This window comes from Pseudorca crassidens, chromosome 14, assembly GCF_039906515.1.
Source record: "Pseudorca crassidens isolate mPseCra1 chromosome 14, mPseCra1.hap1, whole genome shotgun sequence".
In the NCBI taxonomy this organism is placed as follows: Eukaryota; Metazoa; Chordata; class Mammalia; order Artiodactyla; family Delphinidae; genus Pseudorca; species Pseudorca crassidens.
The window spans coordinates 71,690,268-71,707,943 of record NC_090309.1 but is presented as its reverse complement, the minus strand read 5'-3'; the positions used below and the strand labels follow the sequence as shown (position 1 = coordinate 71,707,943).

The 17,676-nt window shown below is 48.1% G+C and overlaps 1 protein-coding gene across 1 annotated transcript in view; it reads right to left on the bottom strand.

Annotated features, from left to right (window-relative positions):
• The window catches only part of OTOF (otoferlin), a 90,729-nt gene that overhangs the window by 59,234 nt on the left and 13,819 nt on the right, over positions 1–17,676 (bottom strand). Inside the window, exons 2-3 of the mRNA XM_067703498.1 lie at positions 14,978–15,036; positions 2,480–2,568 (exon numbers count right to left, since the gene is read on the bottom strand). Of these exons, the coding sequence (XP_067559599.1) occupies positions 2,480–2,568; positions 14,978–15,036 (148 nt within the window). The remainder of the gene's footprint in view (positions 1–2,479; positions 2,569–14,977; positions 15,037–17,676) is intronic.

Sequence of the window (17,676 nt, the reverse complement as noted above, 5' to 3'; positions counted from 1 at the left end):
AGGGTGGGAGACTGAGGCCCACCTGACTCCAAGCACCTGCCCTCCCTTTCCGACCCCCCGAGCTGGACTGTGTCAGGTGGGCCCTGCGTTGTACACGAGACCACCAGTCCTCCCCACCCCAGCTCTGCAGCCAACAGTGCCCTGGACCTTCTCCAGGCTTCCAAGGAAACAGCAGGACCCACTTCCACCAGGTCCAGGCCTCCCCTTGTGGGGTTTCCTGCCTTTTCCTGGGTGGGGGCATGGAGGGCGGGGAGAGAGAAAGGAGAATCAGAGTAGGGACATCCCACTTCTGTCTCCTTCTTGCTGGTGTTTTAGAACGACTCATCGAAGCCTTATATTCCAGCATACTCACTGTTACAGTAGTTGATTCCCTAAACAATTTACCAGATACTTCTGATTTGTTTATAGCAAGAGTTTTGATGTTTTCAAGCATTTTAGGGATTGGCCCAGCAGCTTTCATTTAAATGGTTCAGCAATCTCTTCCACATCCTGGGTTTCCACCATCACTGTTCGCATGGCCTGGTTTCTGGGAGTTTGAGGTTTAGGAAGGGGAGGAAGGAGACCAGCATCCTAGCCACCCCCCTACTGCCGTCTACCCCTGTGGCCTCAGCAACCTCTGCGAGGCTCACTTTCCCCATCTGCACAGCGAGGGTTGCCCTGGCTGAGCTCCGAGGCTCCCCGGTGCTCTGCTGTCTACTGTGGGTCCTGTTGGGATGCCTGGAGCTCCTCCCAGCCCTCAGCTTCCGATTCTGCTTCTTCCTCCACATCCACCTTGCTGTGTATGTGCCTGTTTCTCCTGTTCTCACAGGTTACCCCGTCTCTCATCCCAGGGAAGAAGGTCCTGTCTCATCTTGGGGGCCCCTGGTGGGGTGTCTCACCAACCTTTCTTGTGGGTGCCAGAGGCAGCTGCCTGAATGATGGGATGCCCCGATAGGCCTCTCTGCTGGTGGGCCTGGAATGCCCACATCCCATACCCAGCTGAGATCTCTCCGGCTCCCGATAAAAGCCACAGAATCCTTGGAGGTCACGTGGTTTGGCCCTTCCTGACTCCGAAATCCCCTCTACGGCATCATGGTCCACTCTGTGCTAACCCTCTCCCCGTGACAGCTCATTGGTTAGAGAGCTCTGGCCATCTTTCATCTGTCTGCTGTCTACCAGCAATGCAGCCCTGCCCTGATCCTGCTTCTAGGCACACATCTTTCCTCTTTCACATGGCAGAAAACCTTCTTAGGGGACAGACATGGTGCCCTAATCCCTCATCTTAGTATCTCCAATGACTAGCACAGTGTCTGCCTGGTATAGAGTGTTTCTCAGTGAATGTTTGATGAGCGACTGAAAGGATGGACCAAGGATGGATGGATGGATGAACATGTCTTCTGTGATTTTCTCCTCTAGGCTCTCATCCCCTTGTCATGAGGCAAGATTTAAAGTCCCTTCCCCCTGGCAACCACAAGGCAGTGCCTACTCGTGCTCTGTCCAAGCAGCATGGGGACAGTGGAACCCTTGCCCCTCACCTCTCCTGCTCTGCTGGCTCTCCTACTAACATGACCTAGGGTTAGGTCAGCTTTTCATTCATTTGAGGTCTTCTCCCACTGTTGAGTCATACTGAGCTCTCAGTGAATAAAACTCCCGCACCATTTCAGATGTGTCATGGTTCAGCCATGACCCCCTCTAGCTTGTATAAGAAAATTGGCTTTCGAATCCAAGACAGGAACTTACATGTACTATATTTAGCCACCATTCCAGACTGTTCAAATGATTCTGAATTTTGCTTGTCACCCAGAGAGAAGGATGGGAACTACTTTTGCTGAACCCCTGGTAGTGGTTCAGCAAAAGGAGGTAGATGGGCTCCATTGCAGATTGTAAGCTCCATGAAGGCGGGTACCTCGCCATCACAGTAGGCACTTAGTAAACATGGGGACTGAATGAATGAATGAACATCTATCTCATTTAATTCTCACAGCTTCCCTTTGAGGTAAGTACTTATCCTCTTTACACATGCAAACATTGAACTCAGAGAGGTCATGCAACCTGGGCAGAGTCACACAGTAGATGACTGAGCTGGGATCTGAGAGCAGGCTCTCCTGACTCCTAAACCACTGAACCAAACTGCCTCGGAGCTTCCAGTCCTCCACAGGTGTGACAAGTTCACTCTCAAGGCTACAGATAGATGGTCTGTTGGAGGGTATTATCACTTTCTCTGATGGGTAACTGTTGCCCAGCATTGTGTAAGGGGGAAAACTTGAGGAAGGGGACAGGAAGCTGTGCCGGGACTGGGGACAGAGAGAGTGAACGTGGCCAACAAGGATTGGGAGGGCTGGGAGACTCTGAGGACATGAGGGAGCCGGGGTTTGGGGGGTGGGTGGGGGCGGGTCTTTGAAGGTCAATCCAGGCCCCAGTGCGGGTCCCCTTTTAAACTCAAAGGAGGGGGCAGCCCGCCCCTCGGGGCCCCGCCTCTCGGGCCCCACCCCTCACTTACTTGTTGCTGAAGACTTTGCTGTAGTTGAAGATCTGAATCTCGAGCATCTCGTTGCTGTCGATGCTGCTGGCCACCTGCCACCGGAAGGTCTGGGGAGAGAGGAACAGCTGTGGCCTTGGGTGGAAATGACAGGGAGGGGTGTGGGGAGTGGGAGGGAGACCCCTGGTAAGATAGCCCCTCACATCAGCCCAATGTTCACAGGAATTGGAAGACCAGATGGAAACTGGGTGCCGGGGTGGAGCAATAAACCCTGCTGGACCTGACTTTGAATAACTGAAAATAACCAGAAAGCTCTGGGGTCTGCTCAAGATGCCGCTGAGAGATGCTCAACAAGGGGGATTTGACAGAGCAGGAGGGAGGCAGTGACTTTTTAAGTTTCATTTCTATCACCAAATTTAGAACGCACAAGAGGCTGGTCGTACATAATAACAACAGTAACAGTAATGCCAGCTGCCATTCGTGGGCCTGAACTTTCCATTACGTGGGTCTGAATGCTTTAGATGCGTTAATTCCTTTAGTCTTTACAACCACCCAAGAGGCTGGTGACATGGTCTCCGTTCTAGAGACAGAGGAACTAGGGTTCAGGGAAGTAACAGGACACTGTTTTTAGTGGCCCAGCAGGTGCTGGGCGGGCTTCTGATGGCCCACCCGGCAAGCGTGCTGCTTCAGAGCAATTCTTCATTCTCCAGGGAGGACTTGGGGGCTGGGGGAGCACCGAGCCAGCCTGGCAGATCACGGCCGAGTGTGGGCAGGGCCTGTCATGGCCTTCATGTCCCCTCTCTCTGGGGCTGGCCAAGGCCCAGGGAGGACCCTGACACCTCCACGGTCAGCTGGAGCGGGCAGGTGAGGGAGGAAGAAGCAGAGGAGGGAGGGGGGCCTGGGGTGGGGAGGGAGAGGGCTTTGAGAGGGGCATGGTGGCGGGGGGGGACTTTGGAGGCCTTGGACACAGAAGGAGGAAGGCGGGGAGGGGAGGCTGGGAGGCAGCCTGGCCGCCCACAGGCCCCATTAAGCTGCTCTGTTCCTGCCATCTGGAGGTCTCCAGCTCAGCAAGGGTATGGTTTTCTTAATGAAGTTGCCATTATCGGGCTGAAGGGAAATAAACTAGCATGCAAAGGGCGAACTCATTAGCCACCATGCAGAGGGAGGCGGGTCTGGGGGGGGCACCAAGATTTTGGTTTTCTTAGAACCAAGGGGAAGGGGGTGTTTGAGCCACATGAGGGTCTGTGCATGGGATTTTGGCACTTGAAGGAGGGAAGGAGTAGGAGAAAAAGGAGCTGTGGAAATGGCACAGTTAGAGGAGGGCGGTGTTGAAGAGTGACACAATTAGGTGAACACAAAGGAACCGGGAAACATGAAGTCCTTTCGAGGAAAAGGGGCCCAGAGAGGGAAGCGGCTTGCGGTCTCTTCTTGCCCATCGCCAGGCCCTGACTTGCCCGGTGGTCGGGGTGCAGTTTACTGGGTCACCAGGGCTGACAGGCTAAGAAGGCCACCGTCGTGGACCAGTTTGTTGAGCAGACAGGAGGGGAGTCAGCAAGGGCTGGGAGGGGCACCTGGGGGGGCCCTGACTGGGGATGTGACTCCAGAGGAAGTCCCCCGGGGGCGCCCTTTCAGAAAGTTTTCAGCTGAGGGAGCACATTTAGCATTTCCAGGAAGAAGTCTCGGTGGAGCCCAGCCAACCCACAGAAGCGTGATAAACACGAAACTGTTGCTAATTTGTCAGTGAGCTTCGGGGTGGTTTGTTACGCAGCCCTAGATGACTGTGACAGTCCCCCGTGCTAGCTGTGCCTCTCTCTAGGAGTCAGCCGCATGTCAGGGCGGCCCGTCATCAGGGGCAGAGCTGGCTCCCTGCCCGGCCCTTGCCTCTCCACATACCAGCCGCCTCCCTTCCCGCTGTCCCCCGAACTCCTGGGAGAGCTTGCCTGTCCCACTCAGCAGTTCGGAGCCTGAGCAGAGCCGACAGGCCCAGTCTTGTCTCGTTTACTTGGGTCACCCTGCACCCAGCACAGGGCCTGCCACATGGTAGGCACTCAGCAAATCGGCCTCAGGTGGTTGCCTCGCCTGCAGTGCTGCTCCTTGCTGGCCTGAGGGCGAGGCCGACCTAACTGCCCTCTCCACAAGCTCCTCCTCCTCCGCAAAGCGAGGGTGACGTCACAGTACCGCTTCTTGGGGTTATCGCGAGGCTGGTAAAGCACTAGCACAGAATCCGGCTCAAGCAAGAGCCCGATCAACATGGCGCTTTATTGCAGTGAATTCTACTGCGTTGCTGTTATTTCCAGGAGCCGGGGCAAGGTCTGGCAGCCTTGGGGATGGACACTGCCGGGATTGCAGGGGGCTGCTGGGGACAGAGAGCCTCTCTCCAGCCTGAGGCAGCACCAGCATGATTCTCCTCCTGCAGCCACAGCAGCTGAGGGTTGTGTCTTCTGCCTCTGGAGATGCCCTGAAATCAGTGGCCTAGCAATCGGGCCAAGGGAGCCCGCACATCATCTAGGATCCCACCCCGTGTCGGCCTCCAAACATGCCAGGGGACTCAGGTAGTAGCTGAGCCAAAGATAGCTACTCAAGTTGTCATGAGCCAGCAAGCCCCACGCAGGAGCACACGTTTGCTGAGCACCTCCTGTGTTTGCTGGGCACTTCCTGTGTGTTGGGCTCTGCGTGGGGAGGCAGGGGGGTGTCTCCGGAGCTACTCTCTGGGTAGTACTGAAGACAGGCACAGACCTGAAATTGCAGGCTGGGAGAGGAACATTGACAGAGTAAGGTGGCAAGCATTAGGGGCAGAGGGAGGGAAGAGGACCTCTGTCCGAAGTGGGTCTCAGGAGCACCGGGAGTGTGGAGCTGTGACCCAGTTCACCAGCTCTAAGCTTTGCCGTGACCTGGCAGGTGCTGGCCGGGGTGGCGGAGTTCTGCATCCTATCAGCCCCAGCTATCTAGGACTCCACGGAAAGGTTTCCCTGATGCAGGCTGGAGAATGACCGGGGTTATCCTGGGCTTCATCAGCTGGGTTTGAAACCATCCTAAATCAGCAAGGCCATGTCCTTAAAGAGACAGCCCTCTAAATTTGGGGGGGAAAATTTTAGGATGTGTTGCAAAGCTTTAGGGTGCAATGGAAAGAGATTGTCTTGGGAAGTTAGAGACCCAAGACTCAAACTGGGTTTTTTCCTTTGTTCGTTCTTTCACTCAACAATATTTCCCTGAGCCCTGTGCTGGGTGCCAGGCCATTCATGAACCACACAGGTATGTTCCTGACAGCCCATGTCTTCCAGGTACAAGTGAAGTGGGAAGATGAGCTCTGACCCTCTACCGCCCAGGCTGATGACCTCTCCCTCCTCTGGGCTCCGAAGGCCCATAGTCCATCTTTCCTGTTCTGGGTCCATCTCCCCACTGGACTGAGCCCCTTGAGGGCAGGACTGAGCCCTGTCCGCTTTGCAAGTGGCCATAGGCTCTGGAATTAGACTGGGGTTCAAACCCTGATGCGCTACTCATTGCCTGGGGTGTTGCCCACCCAGTGCGTTGCAGTGAGTTATGAGGCTTGCGTAAGCTCTCAGCCCGTCCTGCTGTGTACCAAGCACTCAGTACCTCACAGCTGCCCTTATTCCTACAATTACTATTGTTATTCCGGCCTCTGCTGGGAGGTCTGGTCCACAAGAGCCTGGTTAAGGCCAAACCAAGCTGGCTTGGAGTAGGCTGGGTGTGGCCATGCCCCCACCCCACCACCAGGGGCCTCGGCTGGCTGCTGGCCTGGCACGAAGGCTGTCTCTCTCGTCTCTGTCTCTCTCTCTCTTTAGCTTCTCCATAGTTGTAGGTTAAATGCAGGATCTCAGGTTCCAGCCTCTGGGAAAGGAGATACCAGGTCCAGGCTCTGTTTCCACCATGGTTATGCAGAGCGCTGTCTTTCTGCCATGTCCACCCCCCACCGCCTCAGGTTCCTCCGCTGTGCCTGCAGCGGCCCCTCCCATCCTTGTCTGAGTAGAGGAGGGAGAGACGTTTGTTTTCATGTCTTTTATTTCATTTTCAGCCATGCAACATTTCTGTGAGGCAGACAGAGCAAGGAGTCTGACCCCATTTTTCAGAAGGGGAATCTGAGGCCTGGAGAGGTTGAGTGGCCAACCCAAGGGCACAGAGCTCATTAACAGCTCAATGGGGACTGTAGCCCAGGTCTCGTGACTCACAGGCCAATGTGCTTTGTACCTCACTGAGCTGGTTCCCAAAGGCCCTGGGCACAGTAAGGGTGAGAAAAGAGACTTGCTGGGAAGCTAGGAGACCTCTGGAGGTTTTGTAAGGGGCACCTGAGGTTTCTTTTCCAAGCTTATTCTGGAAACACTGACAGGCTGGTTCTTTCAGGAGCCAACCGGGAAAGTTTAGGACTTGTCCACCCGAGGCTGGGGAGACAGGTATAAGTACGGGTGCAGTTCCAGGCTGTCTTTGGAGAGTTCCCCGGGCCCTTCCTGAGCAGGAGGTGGGACGGTTGCCTCCACTGCTTTGTGGGGTGTACCCTGCTGACCAGTGGCAGCCAGGTTGCTAGCTGCTTCTTAGAAGGAGAAATGGAGACAGGGGTGTGGAGAGACCCCGGCAAGGCCTTGCAGGAGTGGCAGGGGTCAGGCCAAGCAGCTCTCTACTGCTGCATCCAGAGGGGCCTTAGTATCTAAGAACCCTGGCTTTGCCAGTTACAGCTGTCACCTTGGGAAGGATACGTAGTCTCTGAGCCCGAGTTTCATCGCTGTAGTTGCTGTGGAGACTGGATGGAGGAGGCCTTGCTCAGGACGCAGCATGGTGCTGCTGTGGGAATCTGCTGCCATTATCTTCCCACGGGGCTGCCCAGAGGGCAAGTGACAGGCAAGTCCATGTCCCGTGGGAGGGCCTGAGCACTGCAGGTCACTTAGCATCCTTGCCCCATTCCACCAAGTGCCCGTGTGTGTATAAATTTCCCCGGGTGGGAGCTACTTCTCCCCGCCTCACGGCTGCTCTCCGATCCTGGCATGTGCTTTTGCCCATAACTCCCTGGCTTCCACCCCTTCCTGGTCTCTCTGCACTGACCTGGAGGCTCCCTGTGCCCAAGTTCCTGCAGGGATCCTTGTGTATTGTTGCACCTGCCTCTCCCTCTGGGGCATCTCTACCTGGGCCTGGCACACACCAGGTGCTCAGAATGTGGTCCCGTGCTCGGGGCGGCAGGACTGACTCTCCCCCTGCCCCGTGCTGGGCGGCCCTGGGAAGAGGAAGGACACGGTGATTAACTTGGAATGTCATGTATACCCATGGCTCAGGTGTCCCAGGGTGCAGTTAATGGAAAAGAGTGACAGTGCCCTTATAAGGGGCATCAGGTTGCTCACGGGCTGGAGGTCTGGGTGGACATGTCCCCTGGGATACTTGGTGAGAAGCAGGGAGTCGATGCTGCACCTGGCTGACTGGGGGCAGCCGCCCAGGGAGGCAGGGCTGAGCGATTGAGCCAGGCGGCCTGCATCGTCACCCAGGCAGGCCCTCCAGCTCGGGGCCCTGACTGAGGAGGTGGTGCGGAGGGGAAGGAAAAGGCAGGTTGTGCGGTGGGGCTCATCTGAGGCTGAGACGCCAGGCTTAGTACCGCAATGGTTCCATCGTCACGACAATCTCTCATTTTGTTCACGGTTTTACAAAGAGACTTCATACCCATCGCCTGCCCCATCTGACAAGTGTGGTAGCTGAGGCTTAGGAACTGAGGCTGAACGTCATACAGCCAGGAGGCGGAGGAGGCAAGAACAGAACTCTCGCCGGGGAGGGTACGGCTTGGGGGCTGTGATGGTCAGTGGCGGCCTGAGCCCAGGTGAGAAGGTTGAGGCCTTGCTCCCCTGTGCCTACAGCTCTGGTCCTACGGACACAGCTGTACCGTGTGGGATGGGCCCAGAATGAGAAGACAGCAGTTCTCAGTGGCCGCTGGAGGCTGGTCAGCTAAATGCTAGCCTCAGAGGGAACAGGCTGTCATGAGGCCCTTTCCAGCCAGACAGAGCCAGACATGAGGGGCAAGGCCCAGGAAAGTTGGGGTAAGCTCTTCTGGGGTCAGCTGTGGCTTTGTGCCAAGATGGTGACTTAGGACTCTGCTGCCTCTCACCCCAAAGTCAACCCTGTAGGAACTACAGAAGCAAGAGGGGAATATGGATTCTAGGACGTAACAAACAAACATGCAAGCAGGTATGAGAAACCCGGGGGACCAAAGGCTGTGTGAGCTGGGGAGTGTGGCGGCGGCTCAGCTTGTGGGGGAGGGGTGAATGGAAGCAGCAGTGGGAGAACAGGTTGGAGGAAGTTCTGCTCTCATCACTCCCTGGCACTACCTTGGGGCAATGGTTGCCTGCTCCTTTACTGATAAAACTGTGACAAAAACCCTACTGGGATGAGGTTTAATAAAATAGATGCTGATAAACCAACTGCCTCATACTTTCTCTCATTGAACCCCCAGAGCTAGTTTGTTAAAATTCTCGACTGCTTTCTGTCAACCATGTCTCGCCTTTAAGGCTTAGAGATGAGACCCTGACTCTGTTTCTGTGGTGACTGGGCCCTCCTGGTGCCCTTCAGCCCCTAGAGGTTGACATAGCAGCCTTTGATGGTTGCTCAGTACTCATTACCAGACAGAGTAGCTGATACCAGGGGAGCTCAAACAGGGCAAAGTAAAGAGACTGGGAGAGTATCTCTCCTAAAAAAAAAAAAAGACAACAGACTGAACTGTATACACCAACTGGAACAGGATCATTAGAACGAATGGACCATAAAACTATGTGTCAGCAAAATATAAAACAAGTTCAAGGAATCATAAGAAAAAAGAACAAATTAGTAAATTGGAAGATCAATTTGAAGAGCTCCCTCAGAAGACAGCAGCAAAGGATTAATCAACAAAAACCAGAAAGGTAAGAAATGGCAGCTAGAAGTAGTACTGACATCTGATCATAGGAGTTGCAGAGGCAAGAACAATATAAAAACTGAATGTTTGAAAAAAATAATGGAGATAGAATTTTCTATAATAAATGAAAGATGAAAGGCCTTAGATTTGAAAGAGCTCACAAAATAGTGCAAAAAAGGAAAGATCAGGAAACCCACAATTAGACACATTATAATAAAATTTAAGAATATCAAAGATAAAGGACTTATATTTGAAGTTGTGAAGGCAAGAACTTCGAGCTTAGAATTTTATAACTGATGAAACTCTCATTCAAATTTGAAGAAATAAGAAACACATTCTCAGATTTACAAAGCTTTAGAAGGATTGCTACATAAAAATCCAAATGAAAAATACTTTTGGGGCTTCCCTGGTGGCGCAGTGGTTGAGAATCTGCCTGCTAATGCAGGGGACACGGGTTCGAGTCCTGGTCTGGGAAGATCCCACATGCCGCGGAGCAACTAGGCCCGTGAGCCACAACTACTGAGCCTGCGCGTCTGGAACCTGTGCTCCGCAACAAGAGAGGCCGCGATAGTGACAGGCCCGTGCACCGCGATGAAGAGTGGCCCCCACTTGCCACAACTAGAGAAAGCCCTTGCACGGAAACGAAGACCCAAGACAGCCAAAATATAAAATAAAATAAACAAATGTGGGGTTTAAAAAAAAAAAAAGAATTAAAAAAAAAAAAACTTTTGGAGGAGGTACTCAAATAAGAAGAAAAACAATTCCAAGAGATGCTTGAAGAAATATGAGAAATAAAGGTGATTAAGTATCTTGGAAAAGACTATTGTTGTCTTTAAAAAGAACAAAGAAGGCTAGGACAAATAAAGGAAAAAGGGAACACACCTTCATAAGAACCTAGAATTAAAATTCTAATCTAGTTAATATCAGCATGAGGATGTGGGCTGAGGTGGGGAAATCAAAGAGGCACAAGAGAGTATTAAGGTACTTGTCACGTTAGGAGAAATTATAATTATTTATTTGAGCTCTCAACAGGAGAACATAAACATAAGTATGGAAGGCTGACTACCTACCTTGAAAACAAAAACAGAATACATAGCTTTTCAACTAACAAAAGAAACTCAATCTATCCAACTGAAAGCTGGAAAATAGGAAAAAAAGAAAAAAGGAAGAAGCAGAAAGTACAGTAAATGGAAAATATAAAATAAGATGGTGGTAGAAATAAGCCTTATAATAATAGCAATTACAGTAGAGGTAAATGGGTAAAACTAATCAATGAAAACAGAGAGACTCTCACATTGGGTAAGAAAACAAGACCTAATAATCCACGCCCTAAGAAGACACACTTGATTTTAAAAACGGAATTACTGAAGATAAGAACACGAAAAAAGATATACCAAGAAATTAAAAAGATCGAAACAGATACACCAGGCAAACGAACCAAAATTGGCTGAGATAGCAATCTTAATATCTGACAAAATGGAAATTGATGCAAAAAACAACATAAGAGACAAAGAAGGATATCAAGTGCCGGTTGAGGGGAAAATAAGCAAAATGATATAGCCATAATGAATATAAAGGCAACTAGTAACAGTTTCAAAACACATCAAGCAACAACTGACAGAACTGCAGGGAGAAATATATAGATCAACAATTGTAGCAGTAGATTTTATTACAGTCATTATTGAAACTGATAGATCAAGCAGAGAAAAATAAACAGAACATTTGAAGAATTAAATAATATAAATAATAAGCTTGAGCTTATATAATATCAAGCTTATATAGAGCTACAGATAGAACCCCACACTAAACAAATTCCTTTTAAGCAGAGGGAGCATTTATGACCATGAATTATGTCATAAGAGAAGTCTCAGTAAATTCCAAAGGATCAATACCATACAGACTCTGTTCTTCGATCATAATGCAATAAAACTAGAAGTGAATAAAATAAGGAGCTATAATTTCATACATGTATTTATTTGGAAACTAAATAACGTTATTGTATAACTCTTGGGTTTAAAAGAAAATCATAAAGGAATGTAAGAAAAGTTTAAACCTGAATAATAGTGAAAACATTATATATAAATATTTATAGGATACAGTTAAAACTGCATATAGAGCAAAATTTACAGCTTCAAATACATTTATTAAGAAACAAGAAAAGTTAAAAATAATAGGCTTACGCAGAGCGGCTGGGCCCGTGAGCCATGGCCGCTGAGCCTGCGCGTCCAGAGCCTGTGCTCCGCAATGGGAGAGGCCACAACAGTGAGAGGCCCGTGTACAGCAAAAATAATAATAATAATAATAATAGGCTTAGCACTCAAGAAGTTAGGAAAAGAACCATAGAGTAGAATAAAATAAACAGACAGAATGGAAATAATTAAGAAAAGGGCAGAAATCAATGAAATGGAGAGCCACAACAGGGGAGAGTAATGAAGCCAAAAGCTGGTTCTTTACAAAGACTAATAAGATAAACAAATCTTTAACAAGACTGACCAAGAAAAACAGAGAGAAGATACAAATAAATGAAATATGGAATAAAAAGGGGAAAATAACTTTAGGCACAGAAAAGATTTCAAAACAATCTTAAAACAGTATGATCAAATGTGCACTAATAAATTTGAAAACCCAGATGAAATGTAAAAATGCCTAGAAAAATGTAAAAATCCAAAATTGGTTCAAGAAGACAAACAGAAAGTGAAAAGGAAGTCAAAGAACTCCCCTCCCCAAACTGTCCAGACTTACATGTTTTTACATTTGATTCTTCCAAAATGTCAAGGTAAATTTCTATCTTATGCGTATAGTTCCAGAAAATTTTATGTATTATTGAATTATGAAAATTTTATGAACATAGCGGCAAAAATCTTAAATAAAATTATTTGCCAATTGAATCTGTGTATTAAAAATAATACGCTATGAAATATACTAAAGGAATATGTTATAGTTGTCTCAATTGGTGCAGAAAAAGTTTTTGATAAAGTTCAACAACCTTTTATAATAAAAACACTTAGTAAACTAGTAAACAAAGTTACGTAGTAAAATCCTATTCCAGCAATTATTTTTGATGACAAAACTTTAGATGCATTTATTCTCTTTAATATGGAGAAGGCAGAAAGGACACCCACCAAAACCATTGCTGTTTAACATAGAACTAGAGATCACAGCCAATACCCTATGGAATGATAATGAAGTAAGGAAATAGGATTGGAAAGGAAGAGATAAAACATTTCTTTTTGTAGATAATATTATCACATACATAAAAACATAGAATCAATAGATAAACTATTAAAATGAATAAGAGGATCAATATCAAGTTCAGCAAGTTTGCCAGATAAAAGAGGGACTTAAAAAGGAAAGGAAAGCATTTCTCTATGCCAGCAATAATCAACTAAAAAATGTAATAAGATACCATTCATGATAGTAACAAAACCATAAAGCATCTAGGAAATATCAAGAATACATAAGACTTCTATGTAGAAAACTTTAAAATCCTAGTAAAGGATGGAATAGATGATTTCATATTATGAAGAAAATGATATCTTCCTAAGTTAATTTTTTTTTTTTTTTTTGCAGTACGTGGGCCTCTCACTGTTGTGGCCTCTCCCATTGTGGAGCACAGGCTCCGGAAGCACAGGCTCAGTGGCCATGGCTCATGGGCCCAGCCACTCCGCGGCATGTGGGATCTTCCCGGACCGGGGCACAAACCCGTGTCCGCTGCAACGGCAGGCGGACGCTCAACCACTGCACCACCAGGGAAGCCCCTAAGTTAATTTTTAAATTCAATCAAAATTTATTTGGTTTTTGGAAGGACTTAATAAACTTACTTTAAAATTTATCTGGGAGAAGAAAGATCCACAAATAGGCCAACTTCAAAAAAAAAAGAGTAAAGAACTTGCCTCATCAGATATTAAGACATTTTTAAAAAGCCATATTAATTAACACAGTGTGGTAAAGTTCAAGAACAGACAGATAGACTAAAGGAATAGAATAGAAGACTCACATAGACTTTAACATACAATAAATGGAAGAGATGATTGCTTGCTTTGCAAGCTGATGTTAGGAAAAATGGTTCCCTTTATAGAGAAAAATAAAACTGGACCCCTATCAAAAAGCACATACAAGATAAAAGATACAACTATAAAATCAGAAAATGTAGGAAAATATATTTGTAACCAAGAAGAGTATATAGACTTCTTCAACAAAACTTGGAAACACGCCAGGATTAAGAATTTCTAGTCAATGAGGGGCACCAGGGACAAAGTTAATAGATAGATGGTAGACTGGGAGAGGATATTTCAATATCTTAAACCAACAAGGAGTGGGTATCTAGAACATACAAAGAGCTCTTGCAAATCAATAAGAAAAGACAGCTATAACAATAGGAAAAAAGGGCCAAGAATATGGACAGGCAATTTAAAGAAGAGGAACCTTTAAATGTATCTTTAAAACAACAATGAGGTATCATTGTTAGCCTGATGAGAATCAGAGAGCTGTATAACACCAGGTGTACATGAGGATGTGGAAAACAGGCACTGCTAGTGTCAACCATGACAGTCCTGGGTCAAATTAAGTGTATGCATAGCCTATGAGCTAGCAATTCCTGGCCCTGGCGTATATCCCAGAGAAATACTTACACAAGCCCAAGGGGCATATGCATAAGAATATCCATAGCATCTCTGGGGGTGGGGAGTTGGAGGCAAGCTAGGAGTTCCTCATGGGGGGTGGATGCACAGGCGAGATGAGTAGGGTGATTAACTCACCCTGGGTTGACCATGACTTTTCTGCTTTTAGCCCTGAAAATCTGTGTCCCAGGAACCCCCTAAATCTCAGGCAAGTCCCAGGATGGCTGGTCAACATAATGTGTGTTGGATGTGTCCCATGGAGTACTGTAGAAACAGCAGATTAGCATAGCAATGGACGGAATTTAAAAATGGTGCTCACTGAAACAAAAGGAAATATTTCACATGACACCATGCAGGTAAATATAAATTATACGCTTATGAGATAACAATACCAATTTTGTAAGAACACACGGGAAATCAAAAGATACACACGTTAAACACATTAGAATGGTTGTATATGGAGGGAAAGAATATGGAGATAAAAGAGAATGCGTGCATCCGTCCATCCCTACCTACACACTGAAAAACGAGAGGGGACCTTGTAGGGACCAATGAGACAACGTGCCATGAACGGAGGCAAATGATTTTCTCAACCCTCTGAGCCTGAGGTTCGAAAGAACAGAAAAGCTTCCTGCGGAGCCACAGTGGAAGAGGTAGCCCACTAGCTCTTGGAGAGGAAGGGGTGAGGTCCGTGTGTGACTGTATTTGTTGGAAGGTGGGTTAGCCTGGCCCTCCATGTGCCCAGGGAACAGGGAAGCCCCTCCAGGCCTGTTGGATGGGCCCCGCTGGCCCTTCTCTGTGCCAGACGCTCTGCACGGGGCTCTCCTCTACAGAGGTCCCCGAGAGGGGTCCTGGGTGGAGGGGACAGGAAGCCTCCTCCCCAGCTCCCACCACTGCCTCCTCCCAGGAAGCAAGGAGCTCTGGGCAGGCTTCCCCCCAGGGTGTGGGAGCAGCACACCCCCAGCAGGCGGGGAGTTGCTGGTTCCCCTCTGGGCTTGTGCTGCCCCAAGGGCATCCTACCTCTGAGAAGTCAGCCACATCCTCACAGTTCTCCAGGACCCGGGAGTAGAAGGATTGCCCTGGTGGGGAAAAGAGGAAATTATAGTCAGAACTCCCTGGACAGCAAGCTGTTCATTTCATAGCTCCCAATTCAATTCTTTTATATATGAACGGCCAAAGGTCTCAAACCATTTAGAAGAGTGGTTATCAGTGGACAGGGCGAGTGAGAAGATACTGAAAGCAGCATGCTTTGTTTTCTTATTGTATACACTTGAGTTCGACATTTTTCATTTTCACTTTTGTAATTGAAAAAAGAATGCTTTTAAAAATCCCCACCAGCCTAAACCAATGGACCATTCACTGAAGGGCTACCTCCAGGTTGAACCCAGTCTCATTCTGAGGGTTAGTTTGGGTTGTCACCGGAGGGCAGGCTAGGGACCCAGGAGAGGGGTGGGGGAGTACGATGTGCTCTTCTCCCCCTGGAAACACCGGGAGATCTGTCAGGACCAGCGCCTGGCCAGGGAGGCATTGGAGTGAGTCCCCTCTGATGCTCCTTGGTGATGGGGCTCCATCCCCCTGGGAACCACTTCTCTCCTCTGGCCTTGGTGGCCTCACCTGTATAATAAGAGGGTTGGTGCAGGGATATCCAGGGCTTGTCTGGGTTTTAGAATTTAGAAGCAAGTCCTAGTTCAGTATGAAGCTGACAAGGAGGTGGCCAGGGGTTTGATGCCAGAGTCAGGTGGATGGTCTGAGGAAGGGTGTGTGTGTGAGAGAGAGAGAGAGAGAGAGAGAGAGAGAGAGAGAGAGAGAGAGAGTGTGTGTGTGTGTGTGTGTGTGTGTGTATTTGGAGGATGGGGGCACATGGGGAGGGGTTGCAACCAAGATAATGAGGAAGAAGCTATAAAGCGAAAGCTAGAGACACAGAAAACAGATGTGGAGTAGACAGATGGGAAAGAAAGATTCTTTAGCACTAGCCAGGGACAAAACAAAACAAAACAAAAAACTAAAAAGAAAAATCTCAACGACAAATCCGAGGCAGCCAGGGGAGGAGAGGAAAGCATGAGGGATGGTGCCTGAGCCTCTTCTAATTTTCCCCACAGGCAACATGCAATACAAATTGAGAATCAGGTGAGCATATCTGTGCACTGAGGCTTCCCCAAGGAAAGCCTGAATAATCAAAGGCCCTTTCATCCTGGAAAACGGTAATGAGCCTGGATATGGCTGTGTTCAAGCGTTTCCCGGAGTGAAACTGAGCAACCCAGCCGGAGGGGAGGGAGGGAGGGACAGTCCAAGATGGTATTACAGGGTTCAAATATGCATGAAGCCACTGGAGCTCAAACCTTCCCCTGCTTGTGTATTTCCTACAGCCTTGTTGGAAAAGATGTAAAATACTGTGAAATCAGCCATTGCAAAATTTATACATCAGGGCTCTGTTCTGGAAAGCAGTAAAACCTAATTGCCTCAGGCCCCGGGGATTTAAATGTGGTGAATATTGTCAGACAGGATGACCTAATTTTGCCTCTAGATATTAAAAAAAAAAGTTTGCTGAAAAAAAAAAATCAAATCAATGGCACAGAACGGTGGAAAGGACAACTTATTAAGAAAACAGAATGTCCTTAAGCATTTTTGGACAGCCACTTATTAGGAGGATTTGTACAAACAGTGACAGGGATAATTCCAGTGGTCCTTTTCTATTCATTAGGGCAGAGCCAGGGGACCTCTGTCACCCCTTCCAAGTTATCAGTGGGGATTACTCACCCCATCTCTCGTTTCAAGTTCGTTTCCACTTAACATCTACTCTACTCAATACCAGTCTTGTTGACATTTCAGTTCCATATTAAATGACTTTCAGACAAAACCGTTTAAAATCCCAATATCCAATCACCTTTGTTGCCACTGAGATTGAGAATAAGTCTTGAGAGAAAGGAAATAGCCTGTTCCCTGCTGTGGAGAGGCTTTTGTGGATAGACTGAGCAGGAGATTAAGTGGGGAAAATTGAACAGCATCCTTCGTTCCTTCAGAGGCTCATGGGATAGCTGAGCTCTCTGGTCTGAAATAAAGTCCTCCTTGAGTCGATAAATGGAGTTTGAATAGCAGACTCTGTGATCACGCTGTAATAAGTGCCATGACATCAGATATACCCAAATGGAGGGGTCCACAAGTCCAAAGCTTAATCGAAGTCAGTTGTATGTTGTTTGCCATTTTACAGTATCCATATGGCTACTACTCCCCTAAACGATGTTCTCGTCTCATAAGGCAGGATGGAGTGCTAGCTTTCATGTGATGTGACTTAAGGGTACAAAACGTCCCCATCTGCACCAAACAGCTCTCTCTTCCAGACGGTTTACCTTGCTAGAGCCAGACCTTGAGAACTGGCAGGTGTATAGGGACTGGGCTGTGAGCCGGTGTGCATTCGTTCATTCCCACACATGAGGGTCTTCTATTCCTGCTGGGTCAGCACAGCCATTTGGCCGTGGAGGATGGTGGGCCAGCCGTTGTACAAAGATAATTAGAATTGGGACGCTGCCTGAAGAATCTTATTATGATCCAGAAGGGGGACAGGTCAGGCATGTAAAAGGCTAGTACATAAGGCAAAATTTGGTCTTTGGCATGCAGAACAAGTATAAATAAATTGAGAACACAGGAAAAAGAGAAGTGACCTCAACTTAGCAGATCAAAGAAGGTGTTATAGAGCCATGGGCATTTACACTGGCAGTTCG